Genomic DNA, 26,556 nt, shown 5'->3' with positions numbered 1-26,556 from the left:
TGTTCTTGCTTAAATGTAAGTCGCTCTGGATTAAGAGCGTCTGCTAAATGCCTAAATTGTAATTTTAAATTCTAGGTACCTACCCTCCTCCAAACCACTTCATCCTCGCAGATGGAGGTTACCCGTGCCTCCAACTCCCTCTCCCTCTCATCACTCCCTACAGACGGCCAGTACCTGGCGATGCCGCACAGCGGTTCAACCACCACCATACCAGGGCACGCGGCATTATTGAGCGTGCCTTTGGTATGATGAAGACCAGGTGGCGGTCCATATTCCTCCATGCGCAGGAGGTGCACCACACCTTTGTACCCTATGTAAGTAATCATTGAACAGCCTATAGAGTTCCTACACCAGTCAACTAAATATAGGCTTAATGTGGTTAAGAAGACTTTTTCAGTAACTGTAATTTATCCCCAACCATATGATTTCAGGTCATAACAGCATGCTGCGTCCTGCACAACATCTGCCTGGACAAAATGTTGACCACGACTATTAACAGGCAAGTCGAACAGATGTACCGTATATCTACTGATTCCCATTTACTTAGAAAGGTTTTGAATATTTACCGTAGGAAATATTTGTAATGTTTTCTATTCTTGCCTCTTTCTAAAAACAATGTTCCAGTGACATGGCAGCCGTCGATTCAGCCGGCCTTGCAAACCCACCTGAACATTGCGGTGGACAGTGGAACACACCCCAGATGCCCCACTTGCTAGCCAGAGGACACCAGGGTCTCAATTGTGGCATCGCATCCATGAAGGCGGTCTAGTTCACGGAGGTCCAACAAGACTGCCAGAGACTCTCTGCTCAGGCGAAAATCAGGCCGTGTGTCCACACCATCGAAGAACATGTTTTACTAACTTTTTTTTCCCTCTATGCATCAGAATCAGCATCATTCATTTTGGTTTCCTACCTTTTTGTTTTTGTTTTTAATAATAATTATTTCAAATACATTTTCCAAAAACATTCCCCCCAAAAGCTTGTAAATCTGCTATTTTCACTAGTTTGGGTCCTGGGCAAACATCTAATTTCTCTTTTCGGTCACGGGCAAAAATGTTTGGGAACCACTGGTCTACCAGCTACACTCTTGACTGGTGTGAGACAACTCTGAGAAAAAGTCCATCTGACTTTGTTGAGGCATTTGCAAACTCTGAGGAATCTCTTGAGGTATTTCACATCTCCTTTATTTACTTGACTCTTTTTACATGATCTATGCAAGCAATGTTGTGAAATGTATACATACAGCCTATATAGTGTTGCCAGTGGTGGAAAGAATACTCACATTAGTACTTCAATATGGAAACAAGTAAAAGTTCTTTACTTTTGTACTTAGTAAAATTACAAAAGTATTGGGATCACAAGTAAACTCATTATGCAGAATATGCAATTTCCAATTCTCAAATGTATAAAAATCTTTTGAAAATAGTGTGTGAGCGGCATATTGTGAGCTTATACATCGTCTATATATACTTTAGGCTATTTTAAAAAGGCCAAAATAAATATGCCTATTGTGTTGAACTGCTGTATATGTTTTGTAAAAAATAATCTATCTACAGAGTAACTAGTAACTTAAGTCTTCAAATAATTGTAGTGGAGTAAAAGTATAATATTTGCATCTCGATGTAGACTCAGAGTAGAGGTAAAAGTATTGGAAATTGGAACTACTCAAGTAGAGTACAAATATCTCAAAATTGCACTTAACTGCAGTACTTGAGTAAATACGTTATATACTCTAGTCTAGCAGTGAGTGTTGCTAGAGTATTTGTATGAATGTTTTTTCTGTCCTTTGCAGTATTGATTGTATTGATGATACTCTGATCTTGCTGCTAAATCTGTTTAATTTTTAATTTGTACATTGAAAGATGGCAGACGGGATACATTTACCCATTCTGGTTTTTATTGCTGATTGTGCATGCAGATTTGTAATTTACTTTCCATGGAATATATCTCTACAAAACATTTACAATTGTATATCAGAGTTGCATAACTCCCTTCCATCCAGAAACACTTGCATATTGATTTGTTGTGTCGTGTCAATATACTTTTATATCAATCCGTTTACTTTGGTTGACCAGATCTTCTTTTATGGCTCGCTGCTTCATTTATGTTATGTGCATTGCCTTATAGTAGCCTATAGTAATATGCCTCAGTTAATGATGATTGCAGGCAGGTTAGGTATTGTTGACAACTTGACACCCATCCCAACCTTGTGATGCAGGTTTCAGATTGCACGTACTGTGCAATTTGTGAAAGCTCACCTGGGTGTTAATTTTTTGCTATAGAGAAAGGCTCTATAGCAATGGCTTTTGTTTCATGGTTCAGCTTTTTCTGTCTGCATGGCAGATGGATGTGTAGATTTGAAAATATAATTATAAATATGTCCTTGTTGGTTGTCTCAGTACAGTAAACTTTAATCCACTTTTCTGGTTTGTATATCACCAACCATTTAAAAAAGATCTCGATAAAATCTTGTTCCTGTGTGTTGCTGCCAAAATCTTGAAGAGGAAACTTATTTTTTGAGGGCCTCCTATGCACAGCTTTGTGTACTGTGTATATATGGTGTGTTTGAGCACGTCCTTGTAGCACGTGTTTGTGTTTGTAGCACGGAATGTGATGATTTGATTGGCTGATGTAAGAGTGCTCCTCACTTCACATGAGTCTGATCAGTGACTTTTGTTCAAACAGAATGATTGCCTATAGGTCATATATTTCCTTGCATTACGGTATAATAAACATTTTTCAGACTTTTGATTGAAGTTGGCATAATAGTAATTTGGACATTTGAAGTTTACTTATTAGATTTACCTGCAAACCACTACCCACTATAATGCTAATACTTAATCAAATGGAATAACATATAGTATGCCACTGCCATTGAAATAATTATCGGAATATTGACTTGACATTGACACTGTACCGATAAAGTAATCTCGACCCTTATAGAGTTACGCTGTAGTACCTATAATCCTTATGCCTGATTTATACTTGGTTGAATGCTGCTTCACACACCTGGAAAATAAATAGATGATCTACAGGCTCACAACATATTGCATTGTGACTTGTGACAATGAGCTTGTAGATGGGCTATTTTGGGGGCACAGCACTGGCGCATAGCTATGTACAGTATAAACCAGGTTTTACTTTGACTGAGCAATAACTGATGTGAAATGGACATTGGCTGGGTTTCCCAAAATGACATTATGCATAGGGAGTAAATGTGTGGTTCAACACAACACCCCCTTTTCAACAACACCCCCTTTCACTGTGAACATGGATATTCCGTGCATAGATGTACCACCAGGCCTCATTTGTGAAACCCAGCCATTAAGGTTCCAATTGTACACTGTCCGTTAGAAACTTGTAAGGGTCCATTTGGTTCCTAACTATCGGTGAATTAGCTGGGGACCCCTTGGAACTCTGTCAAGGGCCTCTGCTGGTCTCTGGACCCCACTATGAGAACCGCTTGGCTATATAATGGTGATTAATATGAGGTTGGCCAGTTGGTGTAGAAACCTTCCAATATGTGATGTCGATTATAAAGTTGGAAAATCTAAATTGTGTTTGTGACCTGCATAATATTAAATATAGCTTGAAAGAAGCAGCATTGCTGCTACGTTATCTATGTTATCTCCTGACCAAAATGTCTACACAGACATGTTTCTTAACACATCAGGTTTGTTAGACATGGCTCAAGCAGGTTCTCCTTTCCTGAAGGCTGTGATGAAATCCTAGGCTGCTGTCTTGTTTGGAATTGTTTTTCTTACTCCAGCGATAGCTTTGACCCACTGCATCTGTGTAGTTTGACAACATTCTGGATATTTCTCAGCATACCTGTACTCTACTCTGTTTCAAGAAAGCAATAAGTACACAGTGATATCGTCATTAACTAAATGGTCCAATATAGTTGCACATAAAGCCAGCTTCATGCCAGTCTCAACATTTAATTTTAGAAATGAAATATATTAAGCCAATGAAGGGGCATCATTGATGATGTTGCTCTATGTTGGATGAATCTACATGAATGAAATGTTTTGATTGAGCATTGGTGCACCTGAACCATACCAGTGTAGGCTGTTTGTGCCCTGTTGTCTTCTTACAAAACTTTAAATGTAATTAAAAACGTCTTTATATTGTATTTTACTTCCATGATTGGTCTTGTTGTACATAACATTACCTGATAAAATATATTTACTATTGAATGTTCGAAGTGTTGAGGCCATATTAACATCATTTTCAAACACATGACTACTGTACATCTGCTTAAGCAATGGCACATATTGGATTTGGATGATTTTCTTTTTTAGAGTTAAGGGTTCCTCAAGGAATCACTGCTATGTGTCTTTAAACTGCTTTAGTGGGTTGCAGTATTTTAGGCACACCCACCCATCATGGGGAGTGACGCCCCTTGAGAGCGCCCTTGCCATATATGGGCTCGCTTGCTGCTTATTTCCGACACCTTGCTGTCCAATCAGAGTACAGTGCCCAACCATTACACTATACTGGATGCATAACTGTTAGGATTTGGAAGGCATTTGTAGAATCGACCTCAAGGAAGGGATTCAGTTCTGGATATACTGTACATGTAATTTGTGGAATAAATGAGTTGGTAAAAAGAAATCTAATAAATGCAATCGTTATTAATTGATTGTCTGACGCCTGAATCTATTGTTAGTAACACATCTCCCATATTTCTGCATGTTATCTAGTGACATCTGCTACCGCTCAGGCTTGTGCTTTCCAAAAAAAACCATATGCATTCTGACTCTTTGGTGATGTAGGGTAGGCTCCTGGTTCATACCACAGCTAATTTGATGAAGATAAGAGTGAGCATTATCAAGTTTAAGTTTTTTTTTTGTCTCTTTTGCCCTATTCGGATTTGCCTTTTCAGAGATTGGGGTGGGATTTGTTTGAACCCACCCTGTAGCTTTCCAGTAGCTAGTTGACCAGGTTGTCCACCTAGGTTGTGATCAGTGATGGTCCTAGATATCATTTCTGGTGAACAACCTTTTACAACGCTCCAAGTCTGATTTTCAAAAAAAATGGGACTTTGCCTTATTAAATAGCACACAGTGGAGGGAACTGAAACAGTAACATTCATTATGAACTGTGTACCAAATGCAAATGCCCAACATTCCCGTTAGCCCATGATGTATGAAACCACATTATAATAGTTGTAATTTTTGTTCATTTGTTTGTTGAGTAGCTAATACGTTTAAACACTGCTATTGTACCCTACTGAGTTAGGAGCCCACAGCGGGAGGACGTAGCACCTCCGTCCTACTCCTGCAATGCAATAAAACGCCTGCATTGCGATACCTGTTCAAAATGTGCCTGGTTATTTTTTTTATCCATGCTCACAGGTTTAGCTTAGACATTTGTTTGTAACCAATATTAATGTTGCAGTTTGATGGGCAAGTCATGCTGAATATAGTAGCCTAGTTGCTGCCGTTGGTGAAAAAAACAGTTCAACTCTGAGAAAATGTTATACCGTATTTGCAAAGTCAGTAGGAACTATGTAATCATGGTGCATTATGTCATGTCTTATACCAAATAAATAAATAGGAAATAAAGGTCAAATGGAATGCAAAACACTGGAGAAATCAAGTTAAACACTTTATTTTGTGCTTTTGTCATCCAAAATAAAAGTGAATACTTATTCAGTTGTAAAGTATCTGTATGAATAACATTTGAACAATTCTCAGTAAATGCAACTATTTACAAAGTCATAGGAACTTCAAAAAATAAGTGTAAACGTCTACACTTAATTGAGGAGAACACAAGTATGCAATCATGGTGCACCATGTCAAGTTTCATAGAGTTTTAAAACAAAATGTCAACTGCTAAAGTTAATTAAAAAAAAAGGCAATGGAAATCATTACAAAACACTGTTACCTGACGCTGCCAGATGGGGGTAACCAGTATTGGGTAGGTTATATATGCTTTTATATATGGGAAAGGCAGGCTGACTTTCTAGGTGTAAGTATGTAGGACTAGTAGCGCGCCAAAGTTTGTTTTATTGTAATATAAAATTATAAATCTAAATATAAAATAAATATATAAATATATTAATAAATGAATAAATGAATAAATGAATAAATGAATAAATGAATAAATGAATAAATGAATAAATGAATAAATGAATAAATGAATAAATGAATAAATGAATAAATGAATAAATTAATTCCAGTAGAACACAAATAAATAAAAAGTACATTTAACACAAATTGATTGCACCGAACGTGAACTGGCTACTCTACTCTACTACATTTTAAACTATTTATCTACCATTCTCTCCAGTAGAGAAAACAGCCGGTCCATTCTCTCTCCGCTTTCTCTAGATCTCCTCTCCTCCGCTTCCCTTTGTAATTTCATGTCCTCTTTTATTAGTTCCAGGAACTCATCATGATCTCTCACCCTTTTTCTTTTCTGGCCAGCCTGGACATTGTGCCCTGGTGTCCCTGACCCTTCTCCAGCTGTACCCGCAGACACTACTGTTTCTGGTACAGCTGCAGGTACAGCAGTGTCCACAGCAGCGGAGGCAAGCAGGACAGGGGGGTTGATTGAGTGCCTCTGCCCCAAAACCTCGTCCATCTGGGCGAAATAAAGCCATGAGGCAGCTGTGGCCTTGCCATCCACCCCCTCACCAGTCTTAGGATATTTGCACTCCTAAGGAAAGTGGAAAATGAAGATTTCAGAACCACTGGCTTAACAGGTTATTTAGTACTGCGACAATGGCCCCCAGAAGTCGGCATACCCCTACCGGAGTTAGGACCAAACACAACATAGTTTTTCCTCATCTCTAAGGCCTCCCATACATGAAATGGATTCTTGTATAAAAATATTTTACTGCAAAAGTGGTGAAATTGTTATTTAAAGTTATACAGCTCAAACTAAAAATAAAGCCTGTCCGTCTGGGGGTTGAGGCACTTAAAGTCATGTAGATTCACAATGGAAGCTCTGAGAGGTTCAAACTTGAGAAATGATAAATTGTGAACAAATAGATGCCGCTTCAACAATAGTACAGAGAAATATGGAAAGCCTACAGTGGAACTACTAACTATTATTATGTTGCAGCACATGACCTGGATGCTCCCTCATCAAGCTCAAATTTCAATATTATCCTCATAAATATAGATAATCAAGTTATTCATTTCTGATTGGGACATCCCTTGTATCAATATGATATCCATATCATGATATTAGACTGGATATTGTCCATGATTTGGGATATTGTACTATTGTGATATTGCATAGGAGTTGCATAAAATATAATTTTCAGATGGGGAAAAAAATCGGTATCTTCAGTATGTCATAACTCTTATTTATTGAAAGTGATGACTTGTCATCACTTTCATGTATTTAAAGAAAAACTACTTCAGTAAGCTTTGACATAGATACTGGTCTGCTGTTCTAATTCTTTGTTTTATAGCTGCTATATTTCGTTTAGAGATGTAGTGTTTTAGGTATTATTTATGATATTTGTCGTCATATGCAAAGAGATCTGGGTACGAGAGCAGCCGATGTACAACTTCATCAATCTTTCTGATGCTGCATGTGAAGGCCTGTCTCTGGTACTCTGACCAGTAGTCCTGGTTTTGTCTATGAACTGATTGCAACAAGACCGCAAGGACTTTTTTATGCTATCCCTTTTGGACTGATTGTATGACTGTACTCTGTTGCTGATTTTACATTTATGTCTAATAAACTATTAAATCCATCAATCAATCAATCAATCAATTGTGCTGGCCTTCCCACAAATGAATGTTAAAGGAGAATTCCATACTAAAAGGCTTTCTTACCTTTCTTTGTAGTTGTTACGTCCCCATCAAAGAGGTCCAGGTGTTATTTTGTGCAAAAGCTCCTTATTGGCTATTTCCCCTACCATAAACCCTAAATGAATTGCATTGAATTTAATGGGATGTATGGGGTGTTGTGCTAATTCGCTTATTTCCATCGCTCAAAATTATATTTTTTTTGTATATATATCCTCTCTTCATAATGTAAATAATAACCCAAGCGGCACACTTTACTACTTATTTAGATGGAAATAAGCGAATTTTGCACAAAATAACACCTGGACCTCTTTGATGAACTACAAAGAAAGGTAAGAAAGCCTTTTAGTATGGAATTCTCCTTTAAACAGTGTTGTATCCTATTCAACAATGTTGTACCCTATTCAGTCTTCATGACGAGACTGCATGCTCTCACTCTGGTCTTACTGGAGTAGTTTTCTCAACATGATATATGATGAGGAGAGTATATTGAATTTGGGTTTGCCAGGGTTTAATGAACATCATCTCTCTGTTGAACAACAGTTAGTGTTGAAGGTCTTCTGCCGTGGGCTTTATACATTATGGGTCTTGTTTCGTGCCTTTTTCTAACTGTTTAGCAAAGACGATACAAAGATTTGGATCCAATATTCCATTTTGGTAAAATTTTAAAGATACACTTCAGAATTTGTACAGTATCTATGTTGTGCACTATTATTAGGCTATAGTATGTGCAGTAACCATATTACAAGTGATACTAATTGTCAGTGTAGACTACTGGACAGGCAGTAGGCTCTGTTACACTAAAGATAACTAAATGCTAGGTCACTCTCCACTCCAGGCAGCTAAATAGCTACTTGATTTCTTTTCACATTCCAAAATATGTGAAATGATTTTACCTGTCATTTTATGAAGAAAGCCACATACTGTAGGCATTAAGATGCAGGTGGAGCCAAATACTATAGTATAACTTGACTGTAACCAAATGGCTGTAACCAAATAACTACAGAAATGAATAACTTGCTGTTATGAGGATAATATTGAGATTTGAGCTTGATGAGGGAACATCCATGTCATGTGCTATTAAATGTCATGATAAAAAACAGTTATTTCAAAGGTATAATTACATACTTACTTTATATTTGGCCTTGAAATTCTCCCACTTCTTTTTGGCCTGCTTCGGAAGAACTTTGTCGGCAAGATCCATTTTCTCCAGAATGACACTAAGAGATTAAAGTAAATACACCACATTAACACAATAGAGACTGCAAGGGCCAAATGACCACAAACACATTTATGTAACCTTGGGGTGGCGCAGGTGTTTACATAAGCGTCAAGTTTACGGGCATGGCTAGGGTGGATTGACCCGGAAGGGCAAATGGCTTTGACCACAGGTACGTCAGCACTTTCAAATGCTGTGAAGCGAAATGTCAGTTTCATTCTGAAATATCCATTCTGTCTGTAATTTATTCTAATAATTTGTTCTAGGTAAAGAAGCTTTTTCCTTCCTGTGTTGTGTAAAAATAGAAAGATCAAGTCAATTCGGCTTGATGGATATTCACAAAAGTGATATGTGTCTTGTAATATGAATGATCAAAAACGAGACTGAAAAGTGAAACTGAAAATTGCTAGACTCATTCAAATGGCTACATTTTTAAAACAAAGCATGATAGAAATGTTTTCTCTTTTCCTGGTGAAAGCAGAGGATTCTAGCTTTTATTTGAGCTATGGTATGTCTCTGTAACTCTTATACCGAATATTTAATGGTCATAATAGAAGTGTTTTGAAAAGAAAACAAACGAAATACCACAAACCTCCACGCAGCAGTTGCTGTGAATTTCTGTCCTGTGAACAGGTCCTCGTGGTCCCTTCTCATTTGGATGAATCTTTTGTTTGAAGACACCGTCCCTAAAAAAAAAAACATTTTACAATTTAGGCATTTAGCAGACGCTCTTAATCCAGAGCGACTTACATTAAGCAAGAACAAAGAAGCATGGGAATACATCACATAAAAACATTTATCAAGAAACATGCGTAAGCTAAGAAAGTAACAGTGGAATATCTATATAATGAAGCTATACATATAAACTATACTACTACTATGCAATACATATGTACTATGACGTGCTATGACTACATACAATGCAATTATAGTGCTGTCTACATAACATGCTATAAGTCTGTATCAAATGCTATCTAAGTCCACAGAAATGCTATCTAAGGGGGTGGGGTAAGTGCTATGGGCCATGATGGAGTCTGAAAAGGTGGGTTTTCAGACTACGGCGGAAGATTGGGAGTGATGCTGCAGTTCTGACTGCAATGGGAAGTGCATTCCACAGTTTTGGAGCCAGAAGGGAGAAGAGTTTGGGACATTACTCATCTAGTCCTCTATAGCAGTGCTTCCCAAACTTTTTCATGTCAAGGACCCCCAAAATGATACTCATTATCCTGCGGACGGACGGTCGGACCCCATTAGAAAAGATATGCCAGGGACAGACCCCCCATAAAAATGTTTTTACAGCTCTAGCAGTGATTTTCAAACAGTTTCATTTCAAGGGACCCCCAGTTTGACCTGAATTAGGCTATGAACCCCCATTTAATGGCATTTCTATCTCTGGGACCCCAATGTATATTGTAAAATCAAAGTTAATTTAACTCTGAGTGTACCTGCCTGCCTGGGGGACCCCACTTTGGCAACCACTGCTCTACAGTAATTTATAACATTTGACTGAGTGTATACCCCCCCCCCCCCCACACACACACACACACACACACACACACACACGCTCGCACACACACACACACAACTTACATTTGTAATTGAATTGGGCAGCCTCACTGGCCTGGCCCTGGGCCTCAGTTGAATCGTCTTGTATTGCTGAGAAATGCAATAAAAATACAGTAGGCCACGTCAAATTAGGCTTTTACCGACCCAAAATAATCCAGAGTAGGCTGCGCCATTTAAACCAAATACTAGTCGGACTCGTCGTGACATGTCCAACAACGCATGTTTAGTTTAAGCACAACATTTAAAGACGTAACATCTCAGTCACGTTTACTTTACTACAACCACCATGTTGGGCATTTGACTATCCGAGAACAGGTTGTTGTGTTGGTGTGAATAACAACAGAACAGACTGGTCGCTGTTGGACAGGAGGAACGCACCAGTGTGACTCTCCGTGCGGTGGATATTTTTTTCTTTGCAGGGAGTCAGGTTAAATCAGATTCGACCATAGACTCGACGTAGTAATAATAATAATAACAATAATATAATAGCTGTTATTTATAAAAACGGGTAGCCTACATCTCTCTGCTGGCAGCCCCCAGTCCCCGGGTTACTGTGTAACGCGAAAATCTCCGACAACGTCGGTGGATATTTTTTATTTGGCTGTGTCATGATACATTTGATATCTTAAATAACTAAATACTATCCCAAAGATATTAAAATTACCTTCCGTGACACAACACTTTTAAAAGTAGTATAAAAGAGTATAAAACTTACTAGTTTCCGACATGTTTCTTGCTGCTCGGGCTGGTGAGAGAAAATAGAAATGCCGGATGCGCAGAACGGCTGCGCCGTGGCGATGTACACTGCAAGGTTCTCAGCCAGCCAGGGTACATCGCCACTGGTCTTTGGAAGCGGTCTCGGGGGGGGGGGGGAAATAGTGCGTGGCCCTAGTGCACTGGAAGAACGAGTATTTAGAGCCCTTTGGATTGGGAAGCACTCCGGCGCGGCGCTGTGACGTCATATACCCAGAAATACGCACTGCTCAGTGTCTACACTCTCAATTGGGATTCACCTAATGGCAAGCCGTCAACGGGTGCAGGGAGAGGTGAGAAGATCATTAGACGAGTGGGGGAGAGAGTGGCCAATCAAATCGCACGAAAAACACGGTCATACTGACCGTTCAGCCGTCAGAGTAGTAGTGAATTGAGTTCAGACATGCTAGTGTTAAAGCCTCGGAAACCCAGACGTTTTTATTTCCAGGGAGAGAAAAAAATGTCTGGGACCGAGTCCACTTCAATTCGGCATAGAGTAGCGCAAACGTCGATCACTCTCTGCTGATTTCTGATCGTCTGCACCTTTGTTAAATTGACGTACACACACTCCTCTCTCTCTCTCTCTGTCACTCTAATTAATTAGTCTCATGTCGCGCAGCTGCGTCTAGATTCTCCTGCAGATCCTGCCAGGTGCATACTTAGTTTAGACTAGTCATTTGTTAGATAATAGACATGGGTTAAGGTTAGGTTTAGGCATAAACCTAACCTGCTGCCTATGCCATAGAAAGCATAGGTGGACCCCAGGCTATCATAGTTATAACTGTTGTACTTGTATCGCTGACTTTCCCTCTCTCTCTTTTACACAAGACTGCTAAGTAAATGTCAGATAAATGTGGAACGACCCATCGTGTGTTGTTTATCTGATGAAGGACGACAGACCAAACCATAATCATTGTTTATTGTTTTAGATTAGAACTAAGGAAGATGATTATGTTTACCTGCAAGACTGTCCCCATTCGCCTTGCTATCTAGTGATGTCACAGCAGGCTCCTCTGGGCTCTGAAGAAGCTTCTCCGGTTCCTCTCTAATCTCTGGAGGGTCTGGTTCCTTCTGGACCGACTCTGGTTCCTTCTGGACAGACTCTGGTTCCTTCTGGAAAGGTTCTGGTGCATTGTGGACAGGTTGTGGTTCTTTCTTGACAGGTTCTGGTGCATTGTGGACAGGTTCTGGTGCATTGTGGACAGGTTCTGGTGCATTGTGGACAGGTTCTGGTGCATTGTGGACAGGTTGTGGTTCTTCCTTGACAGGTTCTGGTGCATTGTGGACAGGTTGTGGTTCTTCCTTGACAGGTTCTGGTGCATTGTGGACAGGTTGTGGTTCTTCCTTGACAGTTTCTGGTTCCTCCTGGACATAGGCATGTCACAATCATTACAGAAACATCATCAATAATTTGAGATAATCGCTATAATTTTTCAGGATTGCCCGAATCTTTTTCATTCATCTGCCTGAATTCATCCGTTGAAGAATAGAGAAAATATCTGATCTACACGTTCACATCGTGTGTAGATCCCATAAGTCAGAGCGTGGTGGTCACAAGAATGTTTTGTACTGTATATGTTCCAATGTTAAATGCCAAAAACGCAATTACCCTCCATTGACAACTATGTTAAACTCACCACTCGTCAAAGTCACCGAACTGCCCCTCCGTACCACTTGTTTCGAATTGGCACATAATGCAGGAGGCAGCAGCACGATCCGTTAATAAAAATGAGTGCTTCCAAACTCCAACACTTAAAAGAAACTATCACGGCACGGAATTTCTTAGCAGAAAGTAGCTCATAACATGTCTACAGTGGATTTGTATGAAACAAACGCTTTGCAGAATGCAGATTGAAAAAGTATCCAAGGATGCCATTCAGCTGCACGTTTGGCGAGTTTAACGTTGTTTAATACAAGCAGATCAGAAATTCGATTTGGATCAATGGGCTGTCAATGGAGGGTATTGAAACTCTAGATTCATCCCATTATAAAATGCAAATTGTGACTACTAGAACATCATGATTGAACTGTCAAGGGTACCTGGACAGGCAGCGGTTCCTCCTGGACCACCAGACTTGGACTCCTCTCCTCCGGTTCAGGTTTCACATCATGGACCAAACTGGTCCATGATGACTGGTCCACTTGCTGATTCTCCCGGCGGATCCTGTCAGGGGGGTGCATACTTAGGTGCTATTTACACAAGGATGGTATTCATAGAAAACGGCAAAATAAAGTATCGTTTGCCGTGGTCCGTTTAGACGAGGAGGTGAAAACGCAACAAAGTGAAACCACCTTCCAGAGTGGAAATCTTTGAGAACGCCGTTTTATCCCTTCTCCGTGTAAAGAGGCAAAACGGTGAATCCGCAAAACTTATGACATCATGGCTCACGTTGGCTCACAGCGCATATGTTTATTACATTGATGCAGAGCTGTGCTGTTTACTTTTCTAGGTAGTTCACCTTTCACCTAGTAGGCCCTGTGTAATGGAGACCAATGTTCTTTTGCTTAATTAGTCATTCTCCTCACCTGGTAGCTTCACAAGGGTAGTTATGAGGTGATTAGTTTGGTCAGAGTCAGTTCAGTTCAAGCCAGCACACTGTCAAGAGCTCTCTCACTGCATGTTGAGTTAACCCTTTCTATCAGGCCTTGGACAGGATAAGTCTGTAAGTTTGTGTGTTTTTTGTTAAACTTTATGGCTCTTTAAGCATATCTTGGCTCTTAAAGCAATATACTTGTAAGTTGTTGAGTACAACATGTTCTTTTTGTAATCTTGTATGTTGCATACAAATAACTATGTTTGGTTTATGATTTTACAGTATATGACACCAATGTTGTGTTTTCTATTTTTTCTGTATTGCAGTTTTACAATTTATTCATCAGTAAAGAACCTAAATCAAGTCATGCCTTTTGGAGCTTTATTGGGAACTTTGTTAGCTGTCTGCCAAGCCATACAGACTGTACACCAACGTATAGTAAGGGCAGAACAAGAGCCATATATGATATAATGGAGTTCCTGAACAAGCCTCCCTCCTCGCCTACAAAATGCTGCTCATCAGCGATGGTGAATGTAAAACCATGATGTAAATAAAAAGCCTTGTGATAGGCGGCAGCCGCGGCAGCAGCGTTTATGTAGCCTAATCTATTATAAAATATATAACCATCCAGTGGCACGCTTTGCCTGCGTGCTCTGGGCTGCGCCTGTCAGCCCAGAGCAGTGTTGCGCGGCACTGTTTTTTTGGCAAATCTAAGCCAGCAAATTTAAGACGATCTCTTCAAAATAAAGAGTACCCTCTAGAGTATTTAAAAAAGGTTATTTGCACATTAAAACTACAAATTAAGCATTTAAATGCTATAAGACACACATTATGTTTCTGTGTTATTGAATTACTTATTTTTACACAGAAACATAACATGTGTCTTTAAAATAACTAATGTAATAATAATACTAATAATGTAATTATAATAATGTAATAATTATTTAATTAACAACACTTTTATTCTGAAAGCAACCGAATGTCTTAAATTTGCTAGCTCTCAAACAGGAAGTTCTAGATTTGCCAAAAAGACGGAGCAGTGTTGCAGGCTTGCGTGAATGGGTTCTTCTTCTTGTACGGGTGACTGGTCTATTTGGCAGCCCGTTATCGCCACCTAGCAACATTATAGCATAATAGCACATTATAGCATAACGTGTGCGTCTCGTGTAAAGGGTAAAAAGAAATGAGAACGCAACGGGACTTTGCCGTTTTATCTGGAGATGGTCGCCGTCTAAATGAGGCCTTAGTTTAGACTAGTCATTGGCTAGTCATTGGTATGCACCCCAGGTGGGTGAATACTTAGTTTAGACTAAGCAGATCAGAAATTCGATTTGGATCAATGGGCTGTCAATGGAGGGTATTGCAACTCTAGATTCATCCCATTATAAAATGCAAATTGTGACTACTAGAACATCATGATTGAACTGTCAAGGGTACCTGGACAGGCAGCGGTTCCTCCTGGACCACCAGACTTGGACTCCTCTCCTCCGGTTCAGGTTTCACATCATTGACCAAACTGGGGTTCCTCACTTGCTGTTCAGAGGAAACGTCCTTTATTTTAGGAAGGAGTATGAAATCTAGGTAGAGAGAGGAGGTAAAGTCATCATCATTAGATAGAGAGCAACACAAAAACTAGCTCTGGTGGTCTAGAAGAGCATTAACGTTCTCTCTAAGTTCTCTAACGCTGAGCCAGGCGCGGTGCTATTCTCATAGACAGAAACTTCCACTAGTAAGCGCTCGTCGGAAGTCACTCAACAGTCCAGCGTGAGCGTACCACCTGTTTCGAATTTGCACATAATCCAGGAGGCATTTTTATCCGAGCACTGCGACTCCTGCTACTTTTCTCAAACGGGGTGCATTCGGAAAACTCGGTTGCACACCGGGAGTGCACTCGCCTATTAGTTTGTATTGGCAGTGCGGTCAGCGTGAAGATATCAAACACACTCAGTGTTTCAGAGTGCAACACTCCTCCTGACTGATAGGGGCGAGTAGTTGAAAGCCTATGGCAAAAAAACAGCTCGAATAAAATGCCTTTTATTAAACAACGCGGAATGCAGCAGTGCTACTGCTAATCGTTGTACCAGCAAATGTCTAACACCCGTGGCCCACGTGGCGAGTACTTTATATTGGAAATCTGAATGTTTATGTACACGTTTTCAGTTTTTCACTGAAAATGTAATGATCGCGTAAAACAGGCGGAAGACAGCGTAGTACTGCTTCCGAAAGATTTAATTAGTAAAACATGGTACTGGCTGAATCATAAGCGGTTGTTAACTTGTTTCACCCCGCTCTAAAAAAAGTACATTAGTTTAGTTTATTTCGATCATCATAAACACTAAACAGTATGACATAAATCATTACATTTGACATTATATCCAACATTTCTATTTTTGAATGATGGAAAAGGCATAAGCTGAAGCTCAAAGTTTATTAATTTGTCGGTTTACTTTCAACATATAAACCATAAAAAAGACCATAGTGAATGATCCCACCCACTACATTTTCCATTTATACATTCAAGACTCCTTACATTGTTATAAACAACAGCCTAACACTCACCATTTTTCAGCATTCAAGAATCTATTCGTATAGTACAGTATTATTTACCAACACACACACACACACACACACACACACACACACACACACACACACACACACACACACACACAATCTTATCTATATTTCTCCAATATAATGATCTTGTACAGTTTCTTAAATTGAATTAAATTCTTGCACTGCTGGACATTCTTTGGTAAACCATTCCATAGCTTTACTCCACTACAGATATGCACACATGCTCTTTAGAGTGGTGCGAGAACCAAGATGTTTGAAATGTAGTACCCTTCTTAATTCATATATCCCTTTCTTTCCCTGAACAATTCCTCGACATTTCCAGGTAATATGTATTCCTTGCCTTGTAGATAATCTGTTTTAAAGTTACACTATATCTAGCCCTGAAACATGACTGTCATGATTATCATGGCTACACTATAATCTAGCTCTGGCCCATAGCAGTTTGATTGATTGAAGTATTTATTACAGTACATTTCAAGAACAACTCAATACAACTGTGAGTGGACGACCAATAAAGCACTAGACCAGTTTACAAGAGCCAAGAGGGTCCACCTTGTTCAATTCATCAAAAAGCAGTAAGGCTATGGACCAGAGCTACACTATTATCCAAAAAACCTCAATGTGACCTTATGAAAAGTGTGTTGGTATGATCCTGATATCCTACCTTGTGAACTATTCTTATTGCTTAAAAAAAAAGTGCATAAAGGTTCAAGATTACTTTCCCCTACGTAACTCTAACGGCATTATGGCTATGTACTAGCCCCTCTCGGAACCCTCCATAAAGCTTTTCTGAAATTTGAGTTTTATGTAGGGTCCCTGTTCATAACTATATTTTCGTATGGGCATTTTGGAACGCGGACATAAATATGATCCGTAACATCGTATCTGTGCCGTTTGACGGCCTGTTTTCCTTTGAGGGCTTCTGAATTCGTGAACTATAAGTACCTATACATTCCGCTGCGAATATCTCCTGTGGCTTTCTTCTTGTTTGTTTACCGTTTATTGTACCGCCTCCCGGTGTGCGGTTGGCTTGTGCGGCTACGTCCCTGCCTCTGATCTGCTGTGTCATAGCTATAGCGCCACTAGCTAGCCAGATAGGCGGTACAATGAGGTGTCAATAAACAAGGAAGGAAGAGAAGAATCAAAGCGACCAAATCGGTCAAACAAAGATTAAAAATACTTAACGGCTTCCGCGCCACAGGAGATATTCGCAGCGGTATTTATAGGTACTTAAAGTTCACACATTCAGAAGCCCTCACACGAAAAAAAGTCCTGAAAGAGCGCAGAAGGACTTATCCGAAGTTGTTTAAGTTTATATATGTGTGCGTACCCAGTGGCAGGGTGGAGGTGGAATAGGACCCAATGCTCTGGGTCTAAAAAATGTCAGAAACTTCAGTAGCATTGGGTTCTGCTTGTAGGGCTAGCTATGTACTAGCCCCTTTCGGGACCCTACATAAAGCTTTTCTGAAATTTGGACGAGTTTTATGTTGGGTCCCTGGTCATGACTATATTTTCGTATGGGAATTCCGGAACGCGGAAGTAACCATGCTCTCTAAGATCCTATCTGCGGCGTGTGACGGCCTTTTTTTGCTTGAGTTATTCTGAATTCGGGAACTTTAAGTACCTATACATCCCGCTGCGAATATCTCCTGTGGCGCGGAAGCCGTTAAGTATTTTTAATCTTTGTTTGACCGATTTGGTCGCTTTATTTCTTCTTGTTTGTTTACCGTTTATTGTACCGCCTCCCGGTGTGCGGTTGGCTTGTGCGGCTACGTCCCTGCCTCTGATCTGCTCTGTCATAGCTATAGTGCCACTAGCTAGCCAGATATGCGGTACAATGAGGTGTCAATAAACAAGGAAGGAAGAAAAGAATCAAAGCGACCAAATCGGTCAAACAAAGATTAAAAATACTTCACGGCTTCCGCGCCACAGGAGATATTCGCAGCGGCATGTATGGGTACTTATACTACACATATTCAGAAACACTCACACGAAAACATTTCGTCAAAGAGCGCAGACAGGCCATAAACACGGTGTTTATGTTTTATGTAGTCTGCGTACCAGGTGGCACTGTACTGATGCAACAGGACGCAATGCTCTGTGTCGTCAAAAAGTCAAACTTCAGTAGCATTTGGGTTCTGCTTGGAGGGCTAGCTATGTACCAGAGCTAGTGTTTCCCTAGCCCAAACATTTAGACTCTCGTAGAGGATTTTTTCGATTCTGACGAATAATTCGTTAGAATCGAAAAAAACCTTTATGTTTGGGCTAGTGTTTCCCTAGCCCCTCTCGGGACCCTACATAAAGCTTTTCTGAAATTTTGATGAGTTTTATGTTGGGTCCCTGGTCACTACTATATTTTCGTATGGAAATTCCAGAACGCGGAAGTAATCATTCTCTCTCAAATATAATCTGCGCCATGTGACGGCACTCTTTTCCTTGAGTTATTCTGAATTCGGTAACTTTAAGTACCTATACATCCCGCTGCGAATATCTCCTGTGGCGCGGAAGCCGTTAAGTATTTTTAATCTTTGTTTGACCGATTTGGTCGCTTTATTTCTTCTTGTTTGTTTACCGTTTATTGTACCGCCTCCCGGTGTGCGGTTGGCTTGTGCGCCTACGTCCCTGCCTCTGATCTGCTCAGTCATAGCTATAGCGCCACTAGCTAGCCAGATAGGCGGTACAATGAGGTGTCATTAAGTCAGGAAGGAAGAGAAGAATCCAAGCTTCCAATTCGGGCAAACATATATTAAAAATACTTAACGGCTTCCGCGCCACAGGAGATATTCGCAGCGGCATGTATGGGTACTTATACTTTACATATTCAGAAAGCCTCACGCTGAAAAATATCGTCACAGAGCGCGGAGAGGTGCTAAACATGTCGTTTATGTTTAAGAATGGGTGTGTACCAGGTGGCATGGTAGTAGTGCAACAGGACCCAATGCTATCTGGGTCGTCAAAATGTCAGAAACTTCAGTAGCATTTGGGTTCTGCTTGGAGGGCTAGTGTTTCCCTAGCTCTGGTCCATAGCTCTAATGCGTTAGTGATGTATAATTTAAAAAGTGTTTTGCTTTAGGACTGAGGATTCAGGGTAGCCTAGTTTCAGGGCTATGGCTGTACTAACCTGCTCTGTGTTGATTATGTTCTGGATTCAAAACCACATCCAGGATTCTTCTGCGTTGCTGCTCAATGTTCTGTTTGGAATCCTCGTAGATTTCTGTTACAATTCTCTCAACTGCGCCAAATATGTCTTCAGCAGCCGCCGAGAGTCGCTCGTTTATCAACGACCTCACCGTTAGTAGTAAAGTCATATTAGCACAGTTAATACGGTGTTCAAAATGTGGAACAACAAAGTCAAACTAACGTTTAGCTGTCCGTACGCGTGTGTACATGTGAGCTGTTGTTTGTTATGATGGGTTTTTGTGTATGGCGGGGAAAACAATGTACAACTTCCGGGTCGATTACTCTGGTGTCAAATGAGTCAAAGCTGTTGTGATCAAAATTTGTTTAACTCCACCTGCTGGCGAAAGTCTGGCAAGACAAGAGTAAACTATATGCGTTCATTGGAAGTTTGGCACACACAGGTGTGTCACGTAGTGTGCCAATGGGGTTTAGCCGCACTCTACTGAAAACCATTGCTGATGCCAACCTCTTTTTCTCATATACGTGTACTTAGGTAGGCTACTGCACAATTGTGATGTACTTTTGTTTACACTTCTATCTACTCCACCACATCTCATCTTTGTTGTTGTTGTTGTAATCTATGTCTATCATCAGTAATGCAATTAAGATTAACACAAATGCAATACAATTGAAATGTTATAACATCAAACACACTTGGGTGACCAGATCCAAACTGTTAATTTGGGGCCAGAAGTATCGTGTTGTGTGGGACAATTGGGCCGTTAATAGCAACTTTATTACTTAAGTTGCTATATATTAAATGCCTTGATGTGATATTTGGCCATATAGGCCCGCCTAATATTACCTATCATTTTGTTATTAATAAACCCCTCTGGCGTCTCACGTTTTGTTTTAAAATGGGTCATGGTATGGCCAACTTGGTACTGTAACCTATGGGGTATTTATCATTATTATTAGTTATAGTTATTTTAACACACTTAAAAACCTCTTGCAGGAAAGACAATGAGAGCTTTACAACAGAAAGCCAATTATTAGGAGACTATAATAAGGCATTTTAACTTGCCAGTCACAATGTGAGACAGCTACAGTAGGGTCTCAATTTGTGGGACAAAGTCTTGGAAATGAGGGTCACCTTAAACACACCCATCCCTATAGAAAATAGCATGAATCAAGTCAAAGTCATGGATTTGAAAATAATGGCATAGGCTATAATTAACTTTAATCTATTTTTCGTTAAATATTTCCTGACACCATAATCAATCACCAGTAGGTGGAAGTATAGGTTAAGAAAAATGGGAAATAGGCCCATACATTAAAACCTGCTGCCAAGCTGGCTTCATTGAATGTTATGGCTTTTTAAGAAAGACAAACGCTTGCAACATGATAGCTTGAAGCTCTGAACCTTGAAGCCAATTTCAACATGTTACTACTGCTGTGACCATGTTAGAGAAGCAACAAAGATCATCCAAGTCATTCAATCTGAAAACATTCAGATGTTTTGAGTCACTCTGGTGGTCTATGGGCATTGATTGAGCAGTGTGTAACTGACTTAAAGCAGTATAGTCTCATTTAAATGTCGAGTAACCTAATCCATGTTAGCATTATGGACTCAGTAAGTCCTCTGTACAGAGTACAGACTCTGTACGACAGAGGTGGAAAGCCCTGCGGAGCTTATGGAAATCTGCATGCTCTCCCACACTGTTTATTTAAACATACATTCAATGTACTGTAATCAAAACCAGCAAGGATGGAGATTACCTTCCCAGATGTGTTCCTTATAGGCTATACATGTCTTTTTTGGTATTTCTTCTTTATTATTTAGTGTTTTGGCTGTATGTTTTTGGCAAAGGCTATACAAGCCCTGGCATTTGTAGCACCTTGTTAACGCCTTTATGCAGGCAGAGTCAGACACGACACGTGCACGCACGCGTAAATGCATACGTAGCCTACACGTATGAGAGCGCGTGCGCGCACACACACACACACACACACACACACACACACACACACAATTCAAATCTGATTCATTGATTTGTCTTATTGTCATTCTGGACACTGGCCTATTTTATACTTTGTATTATGATGCATGGTGCCTATTGCATGGTGCCTATTTCATTACAACCGATGCAGACAGGTTGACAATGTCTGAATACACAAATCGGATCACTTGCAAATAGTGTGGACAGTCAGTCCTATTAAAGATCAGTTTTCAGAAACAAATCAGATTTGCCTGCAGTGTGAGCAAAGCCAGGGAGACAGACCAGCACATGCTGTACAAACATGGACAAAGATGGTGTTTGTGTGTATATAGGCCTACTTGTAGAGATGCTCTTTTCAGTATGTGAGGCAATAGCCAAGAAATGCACAGAGATGTAATCTTGAAACTTTCTTTGCATATCGTCGCTGTTGGGAAGGAACCAGCTATGTCCATTTTTCAACTTTTAATAAATCAGCGCTACCTTACAGTACGTGTGTGTTTTACAAATTTGATGTAAAGGGAGGAGAGACATTCACATCCACCCAAAAACTGGGCAGGTGCTAAGCGAAAAAATATATATGAGAAGAGAACTAGAAAGAGAACAATGACTCGCACACTGTAGGCTCCAGTTGTAGGGATTTATTTATTTATTGCACCTGAGTGCTGCTGTGACGTTTCGCCCTTCCTCTCAGACTGAAGTGAATACGAAGAGACACCATGATATAAAAACGACATGATCACATAATGCATTGCAGCTGTGGACATCAGACAAAGTCACATGACCAATGGCCAAACAGATAAGAATTAGGCCTCGTGCACTCACACCTTCACATCTAGCATAAGCCCTTTAAGTGCCAATAAGTCACATGTATGTAAGAAAACCCAATAATCACGTAGACAATATCACCATTGTCCACAGCTGCAATGCATTATGTGATCATTGTTTGTATATCATGGGTGTCTCTTTGCATTCACTTCAGTCTGGAAGCTAGGCGAGAGACTGAAACGTCACAGCAGCACTCAGGTGCAATACAAAAAAAATCCCTACAACTGGAGCCTAGTACAGTGTGCGAGCGTGCTCTTTTTTAGTTCTCATTTTACAAATATTGAACCAATGAAAAGTATTTAAAAAGCGCTTCTGACTAAACTCCATTGGATCCTCAAACCGTCGGTCAAATCCAACTTGTGGAGTTAGGTGGTTTGTCGTTCCCCCATTGATTAGAATGACCAAGTCAAATGGGGAAAAAACTCCACATTATTGGTCAAAAATCTTATAACTCCACTTGAGCTGTATTTGGGCAAAGTGACGATAATGTAAGGACAGATTCAAGTATATCTGACAATGTATAAAGTCACCATACAGACTTGGATAAGACAGTATTGTGTTATTCTAAAAACATTTCATTTCCTGAAAAGTTAATATTCGGGAGCTGGTTTCTGTTTGACAGCAGATATATTAAATTCAGTAGTGCAGCGGGCTTTGAAGAAAATGAAGACTCATACAAGGATTTGTCTTTGGCATCTTCTTTTGTGACAACACAACAAAATTCCAAAATGTTTATAGACATTATGTATAATAGGTTCAATATATTAGTTCGATTTACTACTGAACCTGTACATCAATAGGGTGATGGCTGTTTTATGCCTGTCTCCAGTCCAGAGGTAGGTGATGGCTGTTTTATGCCTGTCTCCAGAGGTAAGTTTAGTTTAGTGCGTGCGTGTGTGTGTGTGTGTGTGTGTGTGTGTGTGTGTGTGTGTGTGTGTGTGTGTGTGTGTGTGTGTGTGTGTGTGTGTGTGTGTGTGTGTGTGTGTGTGTGTGTGTGTGTGTGTGTGTGTGTGTGTGTGTGTGTGTGTGTGTTCACTGGGAAAACAGCCTGCTCATTTATGGCATTCAGCACGTGACGCATGTGGAAAGAGAGCGTCTTGCGCACACTGGCCAGCAGAGTGTTTTATAAGCTGCTGTGGACAGAGAGGGATTTAGTTCTATGTTTCTATGATAAGCATGTGCTTGATAGATAGCTGTATGTTTCCAGAGTCTCTCTGCCTGGCCCTCATGCTGGAAACTCAACCAGTGCTGCTGCTATAAATACATGTCCCCGTCCACTGAATCAAGCTGCCTGCAGTAATGATGATGTCAGGACTGTAGCGAGTCAGTCAGGTATAGTCCACTGGTCTCCCTGTCTTTTCATCATCCTGCTCATCAGGAGCAGTTATAGGAGATCAGTGTCTTGTATTGCTCAAGGACACTTCGACACGAAATCAGGGGGGAGCAGGGGACTGAATCGGGAACTTTGTCATTCCCCAAGTGGCTGCTCTACAGTACGTCCTGAGCTACTGTCGCGTCTCTCCATGTCTGTCTGTCTGTCTTTCTGTCTGTCCATCCGTCCGTCCATCCGTCCATCCACATCCGCCCATGCATTATACATTATAAATGTATAAATGACACATACTGTATATTACTGTCTCTCGGTCTGCTATCTTCTATCATCGTGCCTGTCTGTCTGCCTTCACGCGTGTCTGTCTGACTTTCTCTCTCTTCATGCATCGAAATTGAGGAGAGAAAGGCGTGGATGATTGACCACTTCTTACAACTAAACAGCTCCAAGACAGAGGCCATTCTAATCGGCAACCCACACCAGGTCCCCAATAACCAAAATCACCTTCTCCACCCAGGACCTCCCCCTCTCACCTGTAGTCACCAACTTGGGTGTAAAAATGGACCCTCACCTGACCTTTGACCCCCACATCAAACACCTCTGCAAAACCTCATTATTTCACCTCCGAAACATAGCCAGACTCCGTCCCACACTCACCCTACCAGATGCAGAAAAACTTGTTCACGCATTTATCTCCTCAAGGCTTGACTACTGCAACGCACTTCTCACCGGGATCCCTATAGCAAGAGCATCCAGAGGCTCCAGTACATCCAGAACAGTACTGCTAGGATCCTGGTGAGAGTGCGGAAATACGAACATATCACACCCATACTCCATTCCCTTCACTGGCTTCCCATCTCCTTCAGGATAGAATACAAGGTCTGCCTCCTCACCCTTTAGTGCATCCTCAGCAACGCCCCTTCCTATCTGAAGGAACTCATTGAACCCCCAATCTCCTCCCGCTCCCTCCGCTCTGGAAATTCAAACACACTCAAAACCACAAAAACAAAACTCTGCACCATGGGGGACCGGGCCTTCTGCTCAGCTGCTCCTCGGCTGTGGAATGCCCTCCCCGACCACCTGAGAGCACCACAATGCCCTCCCTGACCACCTGAGAGCACCACAATGCCCTTCCCGACCACCTGAGAGCACCACAATCCGTGGACGCTTTTAAAAGGGGACTTTTTAACAAAGCATTTGGCTAGTTGGACTTTTAGACTTTCAGTGTGCTTTTAACCTTTTAGCAGTATACTTGACCACGAAATGCACGAATTGTCCTTATTTTAGTCCTTTATATACTTATACATGATTTTATTTTATTCCTCTTCTCTTGATGTAGCACTTTGCGATTTGTTTCAAATTTAAAGTGCGTTATAAATAAAATGTATTATTATTATTATCCATCCACCCATCTCTCTTTTGTGTCATCTGTTTCTATTCAGCCGTCAACTATACACACCTGTCTGTCTGTCCACCATCACACAATCTGTGTCAATGTCTAGCTATCTGTCAATCCGTCTGTCCACTTGAAGAGACACCTGCAGTCTATCTACGCACACACGCACGTACGTCAGTAATCTATGCTTGCTGTCATCATGCTATTTCACCTGGTTGTGCCATTAAAGCTACCGGAGATGTCTTTCCACTGCAGTGCCTTGCTCTCTGTATGTACAGTATGTGTGTGTGTGTGTGTGTGTGTGTGTGTGTGTGTGTGTGTGTGTGTGCGTGTGTCAGGGCTGCCAACATTGAACTGTGAAAATCCACATTTGGGGGGGGGGGGGGGGGGGGAGTGCGGTAGGCACGCTGCCACTCAAAGTGACTACTGGCCATCACATTGTGTCTTTTCCGGGATTTATCAATTAAATTCACAGGAGCTTTGTTGGCATGAGAAAACAAACATTTACATTGCCTTTGATTGGCCTACCGTCACCTTCTGTGACGCATGTGGAAGCTTGCTCGAGACCAGAGCCGAAGGAGGCGTCTAGCTTTCTATGTATATGGTGGGGGGACTCCCCTAGCGGGGATTCTGGGGGGCCTCCCCCAGAAACCTTTTAACAGAGTATAAATTTCCTGTGTTCTGGTAAACACCACAAGTTTTACATAAATCCGCCAAATCCATCGCACAAGGATTTGCAGGCGGACCCCCTATAGTAACTCTGAGGACCCCCTATGGGCCCCAGACCCCCTGTTGAAGACCTCTTCCTAAGAGTCATACTTCGGCAGGGCCATGACCTCTGTGGGACCTCCGACCTGTAACAGATTGAGGCAAAGTGACTGGCCGGCCCTGATGGAGAGGTGTTTTGGGGGGTTAATGTGTGCAGGGGTCAAGGGACTCATTCTGAAGTATTGGGAATGCTCCCCCACCCCCCTCCTGGTGTCTGTCTGTGGTGGAGTGTATGACAGAGTGTATGACATAATGCTGCCGACTCAGGACACTTCATCAGCATTACTCTGTCTGCCAACGCATGCACGCACGCACGCACATACACACCCAGTCACTCTCACACACGCACGCACACACACACACACACGCACGCATGCATGCATAAATACGAATACTGAACTTTTTGTATATTTGTAATACAGTGGTGGAAAAAAGTACCCACATTTTTATTTAAGTAAAAGTATCAATACAGCTTGTAGACATCTGTTACAACTAAAAGTCCGGAATTCAAGATTAAAACAAAAGTATTCGTACCAAATGTAGTGAAGTATCTGTAGGCTACTAACAGAGAAGAGTGGGCTGCTTCTCTCTCTCCCCTATAGCCCATAAACAGACATAGGGCTGCTTCTCTCTCTCCCCTATAGCCCATAAACAGACATAGGGCTGCTTCTCTCTCCCCTATAGCCCATAAACAGA

General features: G+C 41.0%; 1 protein-coding gene across 1 annotated transcript in view; it reads right to left on the bottom strand.

Annotated features, from left to right (window-relative positions):
* LOC310862109 (uncharacterized protein) overlaps nt 1–19,729 on the bottom strand; it is a gene marked incomplete at both ends in the record, with an annotated part of 30,043 nt that extends 10,314 nt beyond the window's left edge. Inside the window, 4 exons of the mRNA XM_083769845.1 lie at nt 12,270–12,675; nt 13,351–13,455; nt 15,282–15,421; nt 19,543–19,729. Of these exons, the coding sequence (XP_083625971.1) occupies nt 12,270–12,675; nt 13,351–13,455; nt 15,282–15,421; nt 19,543–19,729 (838 nt within the window). The remainder of the gene's footprint in view (nt 1–12,269; nt 12,676–13,350; nt 13,456–15,281; nt 15,422–19,542) is intronic.
* Nucleotides 19,730–26,556: the final 6,827 nt, after the last annotated feature.

The sequence above is a fragment of the Protomyctophum parallelum genome, assembly GCF_964188405.1.
Source record: "Protomyctophum parallelum genome assembly, chromosome: 7".
Lineage (NCBI taxonomy): Eukaryota > Metazoa > Chordata > Actinopteri > Myctophiformes > Myctophidae > Protomyctophum > Protomyctophum parallelum.
Note: the sequence above shows the minus strand (reverse complement) of the source record. Positions and strands in the feature narration are given on the sequence as shown.